The sequence below is a fragment of the Zonotrichia leucophrys genome, chromosome 13 (assembly GCF_028769735.1).
Source record: "Zonotrichia leucophrys gambelii isolate GWCS_2022_RI chromosome 13, RI_Zleu_2.0, whole genome shotgun sequence".
In the NCBI taxonomy this organism is placed as follows: domain Eukaryota; kingdom Metazoa; phylum Chordata; class Aves; order Passeriformes; family Passerellidae; genus Zonotrichia; species Zonotrichia leucophrys.
The window spans coordinates 13,286,194-13,302,348 of NC_088183.1; the positions used below are offsets into that span (position 1 = coordinate 13,286,194).

Consider the following 16,155-nt stretch of genomic DNA (forward strand, 5'->3'; position numbering starts at 1 on the left):
CTACAGCATTTGAAGGAGCTTTTAAAATTAGTAAAGTTCAAGAAATTTTTCATAGTCTGGTGTCATAAAATCAAGTTATTCACCAAGTTATTCTGATGTCTGATTCTTGTAACAAGGTTTTTCCTTATGAAAGATCCAAGTAAAGATCTTGGGACATTTCTACGTTTATTTTCTTGTGTTAGCCAGTTGCAGTTACTGTAGCACAGACATTGTGCCTCACATTCTGCATGTGCAGATGACTGAGGAATCTTTCTAGGCATGATCAGAAGTGGAACACTGTCTTACCATTTCCTTTTACATTTGTATTTGTCGGGGAATTGCACAAAACTCTAAAAAATAATGGTTATTGAGGGAACAATTTCAAAAACTCTTGTCTTCCTGAGATGATACTTTCATAAGCTAATGTCCTGGAAATACTCAGAAGTTTTATCTCAGTCAGACTAAATCCTTCTTTTAACTACAGTAACAAGGAATTAATTGTTGTTTCAGAAACAATAGAAATCAGGCCAGACAGCTTTAAGTTTAGCAGTCATAAAAACAAAAAGCTGTTTGTTTATCTGAGCTGACAGACAATATAGAATTCATATGGAATGACAGGCTTTTGTGCTGAATAGCATCATGAGGGCTCCCAGAGAGTAATTGGCAGGTTTTGCTCCATGCTGTAGTGTCTGTGTCTGTTTCTGTGTTTATAATTGATATATTCATATCTGGATTTGATGAGGGAGTATTAAAATGGGATCAGTTAGCCAGGCATTGTTAATATAGATGATCATATATCTCCTGAAACTTCAAGAAACTCCTTATGGCACCAGTGTTAAAATGCTTTACAGTTAACATGCTTTCCAGTTCAATCAGTATTACAGCACCAAAGAGTTGAACTAAAAAATTCAGATATGGGGGAGTCAGCTTAGCCACTCCATGTTCAGAGAGCTGAGAAACAGGAATGTAACATTTCTCTTTAATCTGAAGTTATAAAACGAACCTTAATGGTTTCAAGTGCCAAATGTCTCTGCCTTTGTTTTGGCTTTTCTGTAGGTGTTGTTTTGTGACTTTTTTTCCTCTCTGAAGTGTTAAAAATAAATGAAAAAGAAAGAAAAAAGTAAGCATGTTTACAGTTCTTATTCCTCACAGATTGCAGAATACCTGTGGGTGGTTTAAAGCAGCTGTTTCTCGTGGTTACCTAACTTCTTTAAAATACAGAAAGAAAAAAACCTTAAAAACCAAAAAACCACAACAAGGCTAAATGTCAAATCTAAATGAAGGCAAGAAACCTTTTCTCTAGGTCACCAGCTCCTCTGGCCAAGTACATTTATTCCCTCTTAGGCCCATAAGCTGTTTCAAAAAGCAATGATTTAGCCAATACTTGTGCCAGTGCTGTGACCTCCTCTCCTGCAGGTGCAAACAGTTACCACAAGGAAAGGCTTGGCTGCCTTCTGCCTGTTTTATCATCCTCTGCTGCAGTTTGTTCCCTTGGTGGCACAAGGAGTCACTGCTGAAATGCCTTGGTGGTTTAAGCAAAGCTTCTGGCCCTGGGCACGTTCTGCTGGGTGGGCTTGGCAGGGGAAACCTGGATTGAGAGGGCACAGGGACAAGGAAAAGCTAATTCACCCAAACCATCCTTCAACTCCCGAGCCATGTTTAGAAAAGCAAGATGCTTTGTTCCAATTTTTGCTTATTAGCAAATCTGAGTACTTTTTTATGTGGGAATATTTTATTTCCAGCAAAAAATATTGTCATGAGGATTTCTCAGGACTAGCACAGACCTGGGCATAGAATGCCATGAGAGAAGGACATACATACTAATACCAGCTGAAAATAATTAGTACCCTAATTACCAGTGGTAGGGTGTTTGTGCTTTTACTGTATTTCTTCCTTTCTACAGTGGCTTTCATTTTGCAGTTTTTGTATGCTAACAATGCATATATTAAAGTCTATATGCCACAGTAAGGGTGTCCTAATTAAGCACACTGTAAAAAACTCTATGGTCCATTGAACAAGAAGAGATTTAGACAGTTTTCAAGAGCTCTAAGTGCTGAGTTGGATCAATGGTCAACTTGAGGGGTGGTGAAGAAATTCATGCAGTCACGCTCTGGGGTGCACAAGAGCAGCCAAGCCCCAAAGCGTGCTCAGACACTCACAGACACACAGGAATGTCAGGGCTGGGATGGACCTCTGGAGAGACCTTGTCCGCTTTCAGAGCAGGGCCTTGGATTAATATTAACCAGGGGCCATAAAATCAGTTGCTGCTGCTTGTGAACACGTTGTTAAAGGATAATGTACAGCTCTGTAATGCATTAACACTGAATAGGAATAATCTCCTCTTTGGAACTCTCCTGAAGGCTTCAGTCTTAATTGCAAGCCTTCCTGCAGGAAGAATGGAAATAATTCAAGCTGGTTTGAGTCTACTTTTCTTCTGTTGCGTAACTGAAACAAATATTGCTCTGTCAGTTCCATGTTGTTACCAGAGTTCAATCAAAAGATGACAGTGTTATTTTATCATTGTTTTTTAAACTCTTTGATGATATGATAATTTAGATAGAATGCAATTATCTTACAGCATTTAATTTTTTGCTCCCTACCCACTCTGGTCAATTATTTCAATATGTTAGAGGATGCATGATGTGGGCCTTCCCTTTCTTCTCAGTCTATGCCACATTGTTCTTCAGGCACAAGCCAGGGAAAGAAGAATAAAACAAAACATCATGGCAGCATTACTTACTCCTTTCTCATCCTTTCACATTGCTAGGTGGCAGTGAGTGACCCCAAAGAGAAGAGTGGCTCTCCTGGCAGCGCTGCCTGGCTCCGGAGGATGGACATCAAGGACAGGAGGCACCGCTCGCTGACGCGGGGCCGCTGCGGGAAGCAGTGCCGCTACACCAGCTCCTCGCTGGACAGCGAGGACTGCAGGGTGCCCACACAGAAGTCCTACAGCTCCAGTGAGACCCTCAAGGCCTATGACCACGACAGCAGGATGCACTACGGCAACCGAGTGTCTGACCTGGTGCACAGGGAGTCGGATGAGTTCCCAAGACAAGGTACGTTTGCAGTCAGGACTGGTTCCTGTCATGGCGCTCCTCAGTGCACAGTCTGTTCCTTGTTAAAGCATCTCAGTGCTACCAGGAGTTTTATGAAAGAGCTCTAGGAGAATGGATTTTATCTTAAATTAGAAAGTTCTTCTCTGAGTTCTGCTACTTTTGAAATCCACAATTTGTAAGTGAGCAAACTGAGATTCAGTGATCAAAACATCTGATAGACGCAAATGCCATGACCCTTAACCAGAGGATGTTTTTTGCACAGATATTGGGGTTAGCCAATGTGCTAGCTTGGTATCCTGTTTGCTAGGCTAATTTTGGAAATTATAATGGCATTTTCACCTAAATGTGTCTCTCTTTAACACAGACTCTGTACTGAAAAGACAACTAAAACACTGTTATGGTAAAAGCCCATATGGCCCATATACACTCATTATTCATCAGGTGCCTTGGAATTCCTTTCCTGTTCCTGAATGCTGGGTAACTGAACTTTGGGAATGGGAGTGCTGGTTCCTCTGACTTCATTTTGTCACTGCTCACCCATATTGCTCACCCTTGACTTCATAAAAACTAAAAGGAGGAAACCCATCTAATTCCTTTTTTAATTGGCTTTAATTGAGTATTGCAGCCTACAACTAATATTTTAAATAACCTGCCCGTATGAACTTGTAAGCTAGGGAAATTAATCTCTTATTTTATAAAATGGTCCTTGCTAAGTCCAATGGATTAATGAATTAACAATGTAAATGTTTTTACTTGAAAGCCTGTGAATGTGCACTGTACATACGGAGTTTTAGTCTCATTTAGGTAGTTGTTTGTCTCAAGAACTTGCAAGTTTCTGTGCTGAAACCATTCAAACATTGCTTCATTGGAACTGTGTTTAGTCACAGTTTGCTTGCCCATATAGCCTGGCTAAATTGGCATTCAGTCAGTGATTAGATATGGCATTTGAATTAAAAGCCTTGGTTTAGTGTCAGTTGAAGAATCAGATGTGGTTCATACCAGCTAAGATACAGGAAGGCTTGATGGATAAATGCATGGGTTTTGTGCCCTAAAATGAAAGGTAAATCATCAGGTACATCATTTAAGAGTACCATAATTTAAATGCAGAAACTCTTCTGGTTTAACTCTTCTTGTTAACAGCATGGGATAGTTCTCTGCTGCACATTTCTGATGTTGTGGCTCAAGGAATAGGAAGGTACCACACTTGTTGTGGAAATTCTTCAGTGGAAGGTCATTTCTAATACCTGATATCACATCACTCATCTTGTTTCGAACATTCTGACAGCAGTCAAGGTCTGTCTTCCCCTTTCAATCAAACTATCTAATAGTTAGTGGTGATAATTAAGCCCTTGTCTAATCCCTTGTTTCTCTCACATTTGTGTGCAGACACGTGGGAGTGTTTGCATTGTGCTTGGTCTGTCAAACACCCAGTTCTGTTTTCTGGGGTAATCTCTGTTCTTGGAGGTTCTTTCTTTGCTTAGAGGTGTTTATCTAAGATAAGGCATCAAAGTGCACCTCGAACCTCTGAGCTGCTGGAGCCATTTTCACTGCAGTTTGTTCTACTTTACTGTACAGGAGTCATCTAAATATTACTTTTCCCTATCAGGATGATTGATGCTTCAGCTCAAGTGCCTCATTTTAGTTTGCAGGTCATTATTCAGCATTTCATAATGGTCTTTTTCTCTTGATTACTGATTTGACAACTGTTCATCCTCCCCCTGCTCTTAATGTGTTCTTCTCTGCCCTCTTTACAAAGGGGAATGCCAATTGTTGGTAACTGAATTGAAACACTCAGATTTTTTTTTATTATTGTTATTTTTTCCCCTACTTGTTTCTGTTGCTGTGTCTAAATAAATAGTGTTTATTTTAGAGAGCCAAAGTAATTTTTTTGTTAGATAATGAGCAGCAACTCCTTATTTTCCTGCTTTTGTTAAGTTTGGAAAGCAATTTTTTTAGAAAATAAGTCTGTGTGATGATTCTTTGTATTTGAAAGCTGGATATCTTTCTGATTGAACACTTTTACTGGCATGAAATTCGAGAAAATATGACAGATCTAGATTAAGATTTGGTAGCTGTTCTCACTTTCTATATTAACATTAGATGGATAAAAATGTGGTTCATATGTGGAAGTTCTGTTCATTACATCTTGTGCATCCAGTTTCCAGCTGCAGACATCTAGGAATTTATACATTTAAATTTATTCTAACTTTGAGTGGGTGTTATGATGGGATTAAATTCTGTGGGAAATAAACATGATTAAACCAGTCTTTAGAGATTTTTTTTGTTCTTCTATTAGAAAAAAAGCTTGAATTTTTTAAGGAATTGCAGGTATTTTCTTCAGTATTCAGTCTCTTCTATTAGAAAAGCTAAATACTTTTGACTTAGTGCAAAATATTTAGTTTGACCATGGCACTGGAACTATTCACAGCTGTGTTGATCTGCCTGTTATAAATTACTGGGTTTAGAAAATCAGTTAAGATAAAATTGCATTAATTCTGGTTTTGTTTGTCATGGTTTGTCAGCTAAATGCTAATAACTAAAACTATATTCAGGGCTCAGAAGTCTGAAACAGTTCTTGCTGGGTTGTTTTAGTATTTTCCTGAGAGGGATGAAGGTTGTTCACACTTAAAAGAAGGTTTTACCTGTTCACAGTGACTGATGGCTGCTGCTTAGAGGCCACAGCTGCTATGCAGGTGCTTGGGCTGACCAGGCTTTGTCTCACTGCTCATACTCCCAATAACACCAAGGAGATCCTTGATCATCTTGTCACCAAACCTGAGTCATCCTCAACTCTTGTGTTAAAATTAATGTATCCCTTCCAAATCCAACTGAGCTTTGGCAATTACAGTTTTAATACTTCTTCTCCAGGACCTGTGACCTTTTGAAAATGAAATGTTTTGATAGATTTGGATTAAATACATTAAATAAAATTTCTGCCTAGAGTGAGAGCACATTCATGGCTTTCCTTTGTCATGCAAGGTTTTTGGGTGGCATTCTGCAATCTGTTGATTTTCATTATATCTGTGCAGTTACGTAATCAAAGGAAATTTGGGGTAGAGGCAAGGTGGCAGATTGTTTGACATGGAATCAGGTGTAGGGTGGCTTGTGTTGGAAAAGGCCTCAAGACAGCTCCCCTCTTCTAGAACCTCCGCTTCTCCTAAAATCAGGACTTAATGTGGTTTTAATGGTGACCTGAGAGAAACAACATCCCAGTGTAAAATATATATTAGGGTCAGGCAAGGCAACTCTCTTCCATTTCTCCTCTAGAACGTGTGGACTTATTGAGAAATAACAAATTATAATTTGTGTACCTTATTTAATAAAGGAAAGATGCTGCATAACACCTCCCTCCCTTACGTTCTCCCTCCCCAAACCATGATAAGGTTTTATTAAGTGATTTAAAAGCCTGAAAGCACTTTTCATCTGTGCTTTCATCTGTATTGAAGTTGTTAATAATGGAGCAATGTAGCAGTATTACTAAACTAGCAAATAAATGAAAGTAGAAACCTTCAGAGCAGCCTTCTGTCAATATGCTTTTAAGAAAGGAAAAGGTAAGAAAGTCAAACCCAAACCTAACATTCCTCCTCTGATTTATATTCTAATATCAGTCAAGTGTCCTTTTGAGATGTAATAGCAATAGACAGGAATTAAACCAAAACTTTGTGCATATTAGAGCTGAGTCACAATAAACAGCAGAAGAAAATGTATTTAGAAGTGGATTTTCAGGGAGACATCATGGGATTGACCTTCAGTCTTTGGGGTGCTTTCTTTGAAATATGCACACATTGTTTTCTCTTGGTATTTTGGTTGCTTTTGTTGTTGCTTTGCGTTGTAATGTTTGAGGGTTTAGTTTTGTTTGTGTCTTTGTTTTCTTTTGATTTCTTTCTTTCCTTCTGAGCAGCAAGCTTTCTGGTTCACAAGTGGTAGTTTAAATCAGTTGTGATAATCTCTTCCTTTTCACTTCCCTTACGTTCCCCTTCCATCCTATTTTTTGGCATTTCACCATTTTACATTTTCATCCGTTCTCCCTTTGCTGGGTGTGCTGGGGTGCTCAGACCTGCTGGGCTGGCCCCTGGGAGTCAGAGCCTGACCTGGGCTGACAAAGGCTCATCTTCATCTCTCCTCACCTGCTGGACCAGCTCAGCAGCTCTGATGGGAACTCCAGTAATAATTAATAACACCAGTGCTGGAAAACCCAGCACTATTCTAATATTAATATGTATTTGTAGAATAAACAACAGCTAGACATAGTATGAGAATTCTCTGTACACAAAGTTTCTCTCAGGGAATAACTTTTTATTCTCAGCAGTTTCCCACAGCTGATCATTATTAAAAATCAGCATTTGTTTACAGTTTAAATTAGAGACTCAGAATGCAGGGATTTCTGATGCATATATATAAGTTTATATAGACTTATGCTCCTTTGTTCCTCTTCTTTACACTTTTATTTAGCTTTCAAAAAAGAACTTCTATTTTTGCTGTTTCTCTACTGGACACCTCATTAGTTGATGATTAAGTTAAATGAGGTTCTATTTTTTAAAACCATTTGCAAAGTTACATGCACATTGTATAAACCACATATAAAAAGAAAACTTCTAAAACGTAGATGTTATCAACGTGTAGTAAGACTGAATAATATTCACAAACTGAATAATAGAAAAGAAATATGAATAAAAGAAAAAATTAAAACCTCAAGTCTACTCTAAAATAGGTTTAGTAACCATTTTCATGCAAATATGTTGTCAGAGAAACTTCAAAATTAATGAGAAATATGATTTCTATGCTTCATAGTTTCAAATTTCTACCAAATAAAAGATCTTGTGCTTCAATGAAAGCCATATTTGTTGATCTTGTAGTTCTGGGGCCTGACTGGGTGTTGAACAAAACCTTTCCTTGGTGAATTTCTTTCCCCCTCATCCCTTTACTCTGCTATGTAATACAATTCTAAGACTTTGGATACTGAAAATAATAATTTTTGATCCTATAAACCCTGCTCCATTTCCTCATACACACGTGAGCACACACTCTTCTAAGAACTTTGTTTACACAAATCTGTGGATGCTCTGTCTCATACTAAAATCTACTCTAAAGGGAGATAAGGTACTCCATGGAGATGAAATAATAGTTTTAGTTTTTAAAAAAGAGACTTTAAAGGAAAATGATTTTTGATTCATTCTAATAATGAAAAAGGCTCACACTTAGCAAATCTTGTGAATTTGTTCCACCTTCTTGTGTCTTGTCTTCCAAAGTTCAATTGATATTTTTTAGCATCTGGTTTTCAGCAAGATGTGTTTGGAAGGGAGCTGATTACTTGTGAGTGTTCTCAAACTGATGGAGAGACTTAGATTTTTTTTCTAATACACTTATTAACATTGAAATGTCAGATTTAGAAAGCTTTTACATTCGATCTGGATTTGAATTGGGCATCTTTGTCCCTGCATCCTAGATGGGTTCCAGAAAATGAGTTTTTACATGTAGCCCTGAATTTGCTTTAGTGAATATCATTTTGTTTCTGTGAACTTGAGAACCCCTCTAAAGCTTGTTTTTGATAAAGAGCAATTAGGCCATTTTCCTTATCCTTCTCTTTTCTTATAATACAGGAAAAAAGAACTATTTAAATAAAATGGAGTGCAGCAAATATTTAACATACATCAGCATTTATTTTGGATTATACATTGATGAACTCTCCAATGCCACATGTTTTTAAGGTCTGCATCTTCAGAAAAAAAATGATTAGATATTTGTATTTTAGTGGAGTGTGTGGAAGATGGGTTAAGCACCAGAGGGTATTCACTGCTCCAATGCACGAGTCAGTTTTCAGCTCAAATGCATTGGGACCAGGTTTTAGGTGTATTTTTGTTTTCTCTCTAATTGTCTTTTCTGCCTTATTTTTTCCCCCCATGTTGTTTTGGAATGTCTTACTACTGGGGGCTAAATTCTAGACTCAGTGGACAGCTGGTTCATCCATGGTGATGATTGCTCTGTTTATATTTCCTCTGGCCTCCCTGTTTGTTCTCCTAACGCCTCCAGTGCATTATGTGATTTCTAGAAGCTTTTAAAATATTGTGGCTGGACCCAAATGCACACATTTCACTCAGTAGGAAAAACATAAGGAAAGCTTCAAACAAATAAAATACCACCCAGAGCTCATTGTCTTCCTTAGAGAACCATGGAGGTTTTGGATTTGAGTCCAAGTGCTGATGACCAAATCATTTAATGCCTATAAATCAGTCGAAAAACAAAATGATAAGGAAGTATAATTGGGTAAGCAGGGCCCAGCATTTGTTTTGTTTTGTATTATTTATCTCTGGATTCAGAGTTCCAAGTCAGAGGAACTGCAGTTTCCTTCCTTGACCTGCTTTTGGGTTGCTCATTAACTTTCATCAGATTATTTCTACATTGATCCCAGTAATCTTTCCTTGAGTTAAGCACGTTCTGAAGTTCTGGAAACATCAGTAGACCTTGAAGTAGAAGCAGATCATGAAAATCCATGATTTGCACTGATGGGCAGAGACTGTGGGAGCTCAGCCTCCATGGTAAAGCAGATGCCAGCTTCTCTCTGGGTTTTGGAAAGTGGCTTCAGTTTTAGCCATGAGGTCTGGTGATGCTCCTTTCTGTGTTATTACTTACTGTGGGAAAACCCACAGAATCCAGTGTTTTTCTGAACCGAGATTTAATTAAATTCTGCAGTTGAGTCAGTTGTGTGTTCTGTGAGCTGTCTGTCAATCTAAGCAGAGCTCTTCAAGCATCTGCCTGTGTAATGTCATCTTCTGTCAGGAATTTTGATTTGGTGGTGGTTTCTAAACCCTTTCCTATCTTTTAGTTTGTCTCCAATGGAACTGAAATATACCATGGCAATGCCCTGTATGCCCCAGTGGTGTGGATAAAGGCAGGTTGAAGAGACAGCGACTCGTATATAGGTGATTCTTTGACTATTTCACATTTGTAAATCCAACTTCAAATTAGCTTTTGCTGGTAGCAGTCAGTTCCTTTTGAGGTGCTCATCCTTTAAGGTTCCAAAATGGTTTCAGAGTCTGGATAGCTGATTAGACAAAATATCATGCAGATGTCTTTATGGATTGCCTTTTTGCCTTTCTTTTTTTTTTTTTTCCATGTGAGGGCTTAGCTGGAAGTGACTGCAGTGAGTGCAAAAGTACGTGTCTGTGAATGCAGACCATATTGGAAACAGAGATTTACTGTCCCAAAGTGTAATGCTTACTCAGCCATCTGATGAGATTTGAGCACTAAACAGTTTGAGAGGGATGCATAAAGCTGTTTTATTACAAGATGCTGTTATGAATTGTAGCAGCTTTCCTTATGCTATGCTGCTGTTGCCAAACAAGTTGCATGAATGTAAGCAGTTTTATTTGTAATTACTTGCTCACATTTCCTTAGAATAGTTGGGTTATAGGTTTCTGATTCCTGCTTCTCCACTGGTGGCCATCTCTACATCCTGTTTAATTCAGAATGAAAAGATATATTTTTAAAACTGCTTGGAGAAAAGCCTCTCTAAGGAATGCTGCTGCTAATATGGGAGGTGGAGTGAGGCTCAGATGTTTTTGTGTGTGGCAGAACCTTGTTAAAATGGATGCAGAAAGCTCGAAAAAACAGTTGGCTGTTTCTTCACAATGCAGTGAAAAGTAAAGAGATCTTATTTTAGCTGAATTTGAGCAAATCCAGAAAATGGAGGAATAAATCATTCACCTAAAGAAATGCTATGGAAAACAGAGTAGTTAAGACCTATATTTTTTTTCCTAAACTTGGGTCAAAACCTGGGTGTTACAAACTGAATTTAATACTTGAAACTGTTCTTGACAGAGCGGTGAAGGCAGTTCTGTTTTCTTGCTTATGTGTAGCAAGAATTGCTTTGGTTGATGCTGCTGGAGTCTGTTTTCCTTAAAGAGTCAAGTGTGTTCCTTATGACAGTCCCTACTTTCACAAAGTAAGACAGTTGTTTGAAGAGGATTGCAAGAGAGGAACAGTTTGGATTTCATCAATGATGAAATGTCTCTCCAGTGCGGTTTGTCCAGTGTAATTTTGAATGTTGAGTCTTGGTCTTCTGTTGATTGCCTTGCAAGATTCTTCCTCATCTTAAAAAACCAATTTGTTTGGAAGAACTTGCCAATATCTATCTGTTTTATTCCTAGCATTGCTCCTCTATCCATGTTCTGAGCTCAGGTATGCCCTGCCAATCCTGCATTGTTGGACATCTTTTAGCAACCTATCCTCACTCTCATATTCCTTCTTTCCTTATTGCTTCATTTATCCACTCCTAACTTTGGACTCTTGGTGCTTGCTGTTTGCTGTGTTTCTTCTCTTGGCATGTTTTTCCAAAGTCACCTAAACCTCACAGAAATTTTCTTTTACAAGGGGATGGCACCAAGCACTGCAGCTGAGGGGTTTTGTTTTGCAGTTCCACCAGCACTTGTAGAATATAAAAAAAATGTCTAATGCTAAGGAAATTTGAGCAGCTGGCTAACATCAGCTGTATTTTTACCAGTATTCCATGTGAAAACCACAGAATAGCCTGTGGTCAGTTTTACCTAGAAGAGAGCAAGCTGTCTCTGGAAACAAGTGGAAATTTTGAATATGAAATTGATATTCATAATCATATTTGATTATATGAAATGGTGAAGGCTCAGTTGCAGATGACTCAGTTCAGTACAACTTTGTCTTCTCAAATACATTAATCAACTCCATTTGTTTAAATACTGAAGTAAAAATTATCAGTATTTTAGGTTTTGCTACTAAGACCAGAAGCAATGTTAGATAATTAAAAAGAAAAGACCATCATGTAGAACAAATTGCATAAATGTTATTCCTTCAAGCAAATGGCTACTCTGTGGTAGCTGGTCTAGAATTGTATATTCACTTTTAAAAATTACTTCCAGTAGAGTACTGTGTTTTAAGGTTGGCAGTTTATGATGATATATTAAATATTATAAATATAATAATAATTTTTCACATTATGTAGTTAGAGTACCAAAATAACTTTTTATAGATGGCAGTCAATTTGATTTCATAGCAACATCCGATTTTCCTTTGAAGTTTTTCTATTCCTGAGATAGGCATTTGAACGATATTGAAGAAAAGCTAAAATGGTACTTAGTCTCTGTGGGGTAAGTATTACCTTTGACTAAAATGATTTACAATATGCTAAAAGTTTACTACACAAAAAGTGATAATCTGGACTTTATTCTTGTTTAAGTTATCTTTTCAAAGAGGGAAAGAGTAGCATTACTCACATAGCTTCTCTTTCTGGGGGGCTGGGGTTTAGTTTCTAGTGTTTCTGCTAAACTTGCTGGAGATATATTTTGACACTAACATTAAAGTAATTACAGCAAATGAAATTTAGTGTATGACTAGGCAACTCAGTGTGTGAGCTCCTGTTAAGTTTGTTTCTAAATTCTTACAAGAATAAAACTCGTAAGGCATTATTACCACTATGTGTTTCAAGCACTGAATTTATAAAGTAGATTGTTAATAATATGAGGAATGATATATCACAGCTGTAATGCCATGTCTTCCAAAATTAATGAATACTTACAATTTTCATAATGAAAAATTAAGGTTAAAGTGGTTTATAAGACTGCCTACAGATCCAGCAGAAGTCTAATTAGAAGAAAGAACATTAAATTTGAGGTACTTGGAAATATATATTACCTAGAGTTATATATGGACTAAAATCCTGCACTTGTATTTAGGATTGCTCAAATGTGGACAATTCTACCAGAACACAGCACAGAAAACTGAAATGTTATTTGCTCTCTGAAATCACTGTGTACACAACAGATTGTGGGTTTAGATGTCTTCAGTACTTCAGTTATGCGAGTCTCTCTTGTTGACTTAGTGCAACAATCTCTCATCCATGCTTGCCCGTTTCTTTACCATTTCTGAAGTAAAATGAACCTTTGTGCTTGTTTTTCCTATTACCAAAGCCTAATGAAGCTCTTGTTCCTGTGCTGGGGCAGTTTGGGGCAGGTGCCACCAAGCAGGCGAATGAGAGGGGCTGGTTTGACATACCCAGGTGTGATGGAATGAGGGGCTGGTTTGACATACCCAGGTGTGATGGAATGAGGGGCTGGTTTGACATACCCAGGTGTTGTGATTTGAATTTAGGGGCTGGTTTGACATACCCAGGTGTGATGGAATGAGGGGCTGGTTTGACATACCCAGGTGTGTTTGAATGAGGGGCTGGTTTGACATACCCAGGTGTGTTGGAATGAGGGGCTGGTTTGACATACCCAGGTGTGATTGAATGAGGGGCTGGTTTGACATACCCAGGTGCGATGGAATGAGGGGCTGGTTTGACATACCCAGGTGTGTTTGAAGAATCCCACTGCCCACGGCTGCTTGGTTTGGGGAGCTGCTGCCACACAGCTGGGGCTCAGCTGGATTTGTGGAATTCACCCTCAAAAAAACCTTGGGCTTCCATGGTGATGCTCAGGGCACGAGGAGCTGCTGTGCCATGTTCCACCTTGCTGTGTGGGGCAGGCTGGGAGGTGTGTGTGCTGGAAGAGGGCAAACTGCCTTCCCACAGAGAAGGAAAAAACCTTCCTGTTTGCCCAGGCAGGAGGCTGACAATGTAAAAACCACAAAAACTTGAGATGGTGTTGTGATACTGCACTTCCCTCAACTTGTTTTTGCGTTTTGTGTAATGCAGAATGACTGTAATTGAGAGTATATTTGGGATAAGCTGCCTTTGTGGTTATCAAATATGTCAGCTTTGCTTTTTTATGTTTATATGTCGGGTTTGTAACTCTTATAAGCTGTTATTGCATGACAGACTCCTCCATCTTAATTTCAGTCTCTTAAATTCATCTTCTTCCTTCATTTTTTTGACAGCATAACAATATTACACCTTGATCCCAGTGTATCTATCCCACATGGGGTTTGCTGTGTGCTTTTTTGTGGCCATCACTACACAAGCAGAACAGTCCTTGTCAACAAAATTACTTTGAAGTATTGTTTGAGAACGAATTTTTTGTTGATCTCTCTCTTTTCTCATTATGTCTACAGCTTGCAAAAGCATAATGGAATAGAATTTATCTAGTTTTTCTCCACTATCTCTTTTACTCCTGAGAATCTTAGTATTCAGTTTAAGGAAGTGTATCTCAAAAAATATTTCAGAAGTGTGGCAACTTATCCTCTTAACCATTTGATATTTATAAACCAGAAACTTTGGCATTTTAAGACTTGATGATGATGATCTGTAGAATAAGAAGGCAAAGGAAGAACTTGTAATAAATAGAATGACTTGATGGAATAAAGAAACCTGAAATTAGGAGGTTAATTTTTTACAGACGTAACATCAAGTAATCAATTATAAAAATATCTAAATGTTTTATTGTTTAATTGTACTGAATCAGTTATTGAATCTAAAGTATCCATTGCTCAGCTGTGGAATAGTGGAGAATTGGATTTGATTCAGATTCATCTTTTTCCCCTGAAATTTATGATTTTTCTTATTATATCATGGTTTTGAATTCTAACTTAATTTTAATTCAGTTTAAATGATTTTAATTACCTCGTATCATGGTTTCTTTATCCTGATTGTTTAAGCTGTAGTGGGAGCAGGTGAAGTTGATAAGATGAAGTTGATAGAGTGGTTTGGGTTGGAGGGGACATCAGAACCATCTCATTCCAAGCCCCCTGCCATGGGCAGGGACATCTTCCACCAGACCAGGTTGCTCAGACTCCCTCCAGCCTGGCCCTGGAAATGTCCATGGAACAGAACCCTCTGGGCAACCCTTCTATTCAGACCAAAGAGGGAGTGACCATTCCAGATAGTAAAGAAAATACAGTTCTTAGGTTATTTATCAGGCATGGGAAAGGCTTGTTTACTTGTGTTTGCACCAGGGGTCTGCAAACAAATAAATGGCTCAAACTGATAGAGATTTACCTTGGATCCTCCTCAGGTGATGGGAATAATGTGCTGCAAGAGAGGAGTTATGGTTGCATATCAACAAATGCTGTTACAGAAATGCACAGTAAATTCCCACAAATGATTAAATAAATTAAGCTCCTGGACACGTTTATGGTCTGTTTTCAAAACAGGAATTAAAATCCATGTCTCTGGAGGTGATATGACTACTTAGCAAGGAGGCAGACTCAAAGTTATTGGTAGTGTCAGTGAATAGCAAACATGCTTTTTTTTAAAGCAAGATGTATTGTACCTCATATGTTTACTACATTTAGTCCAGCAGTATAATTTACTTAATGCTCTTCAATATTCCTGGGGAGGAAAAAAAAAGTCATTGTTTGGCTTAAATTCATCTTGTTCCTATGTAAGAAAATGACTGAAGTAAGTACTTCATTTATTGTTTGTTCTTGTAAGAGAACCTTTTACAGAGATGTTGGCTCTCAAAGGCCTTTATAATTTCAGCTTGCAGGACGGAGGGTGAAGTTGGGCTAAATGTCTGCACAAACTTTACCTTTTTAGCCTGAAAGGTATCCTGAAATACTGAACAGTATTTTTCTGTTGTCAGCACCTCTAAGAAGAGAGTTCTGTGGTTTGGTTCTGCGCTTGATCTTTGGCAGCCACAAACCTCCCGTGAAAGAACCAAAGGAAATCTTTTAGCAGAGTGAGCAGCTAAGGATGAAGCAGACCCTGTTGCATAAGAGGGCAAACTGTGATTTCTTATCATTTAACTTCCTCCTGTTCTGCTTAAAAACATTTTCCTATGGACTATCTTCAATTTCTTATGACTCCAGGTTGTAAATTAACATATGGCATAATCTGAAATGCAGATGAGGGGAGAGAGGGCACTTGTGGAAAGTGGCTTCTTGTCTTACTGTCAAGGAGACTGTTATGCTTGGAGTTTTATATTTTTGCTGAAATCCATAGATATTTTTGGATATGCAGGTGGTAGAGTGTGTCTGTCAAATTTTCTATTTTTTTTTTACTGTCAATGAATTCTTTGCAAGAATCTTGGCAAAATATTTTGAATGCATTTGTGGGTTTTCCTTTTTATCTCTATATTCACTATTCAATTACATCATTTTTTCTGATTTTTTTTCTCTCAGTGCTCTTTTCTTAAAGACTTGTAACCTGTGCAGAATGATGCTAGTAAATAAAGACTTGTAAAATCACACCAAAAAAAAAAACTAGTGAATTTAA

General features: G+C 38.0%; 1 protein-coding gene across 5 annotated transcripts in view; it reads left to right on the forward strand.

Annotated features, from left to right (window-relative positions):
- The window catches only part of TENM2 (teneurin transmembrane protein 2), a 675,237-nt gene that overhangs the window by 189,506 nt on the left and 469,576 nt on the right, over positions 1–16,155 (forward strand). For all 5 annotated transcript variants that reach the window (XM_064724588.1, XM_064724589.1, XM_064724590.1 and 2 more), the window contains one exon: positions 2,747–3,035. In XM_064724588.1, coding sequence (XP_064580658.1) covers positions 2,747–3,035 — 289 coding nt within the window. The remainder of the gene's footprint in view (positions 1–2,746; positions 3,036–16,155) is intronic.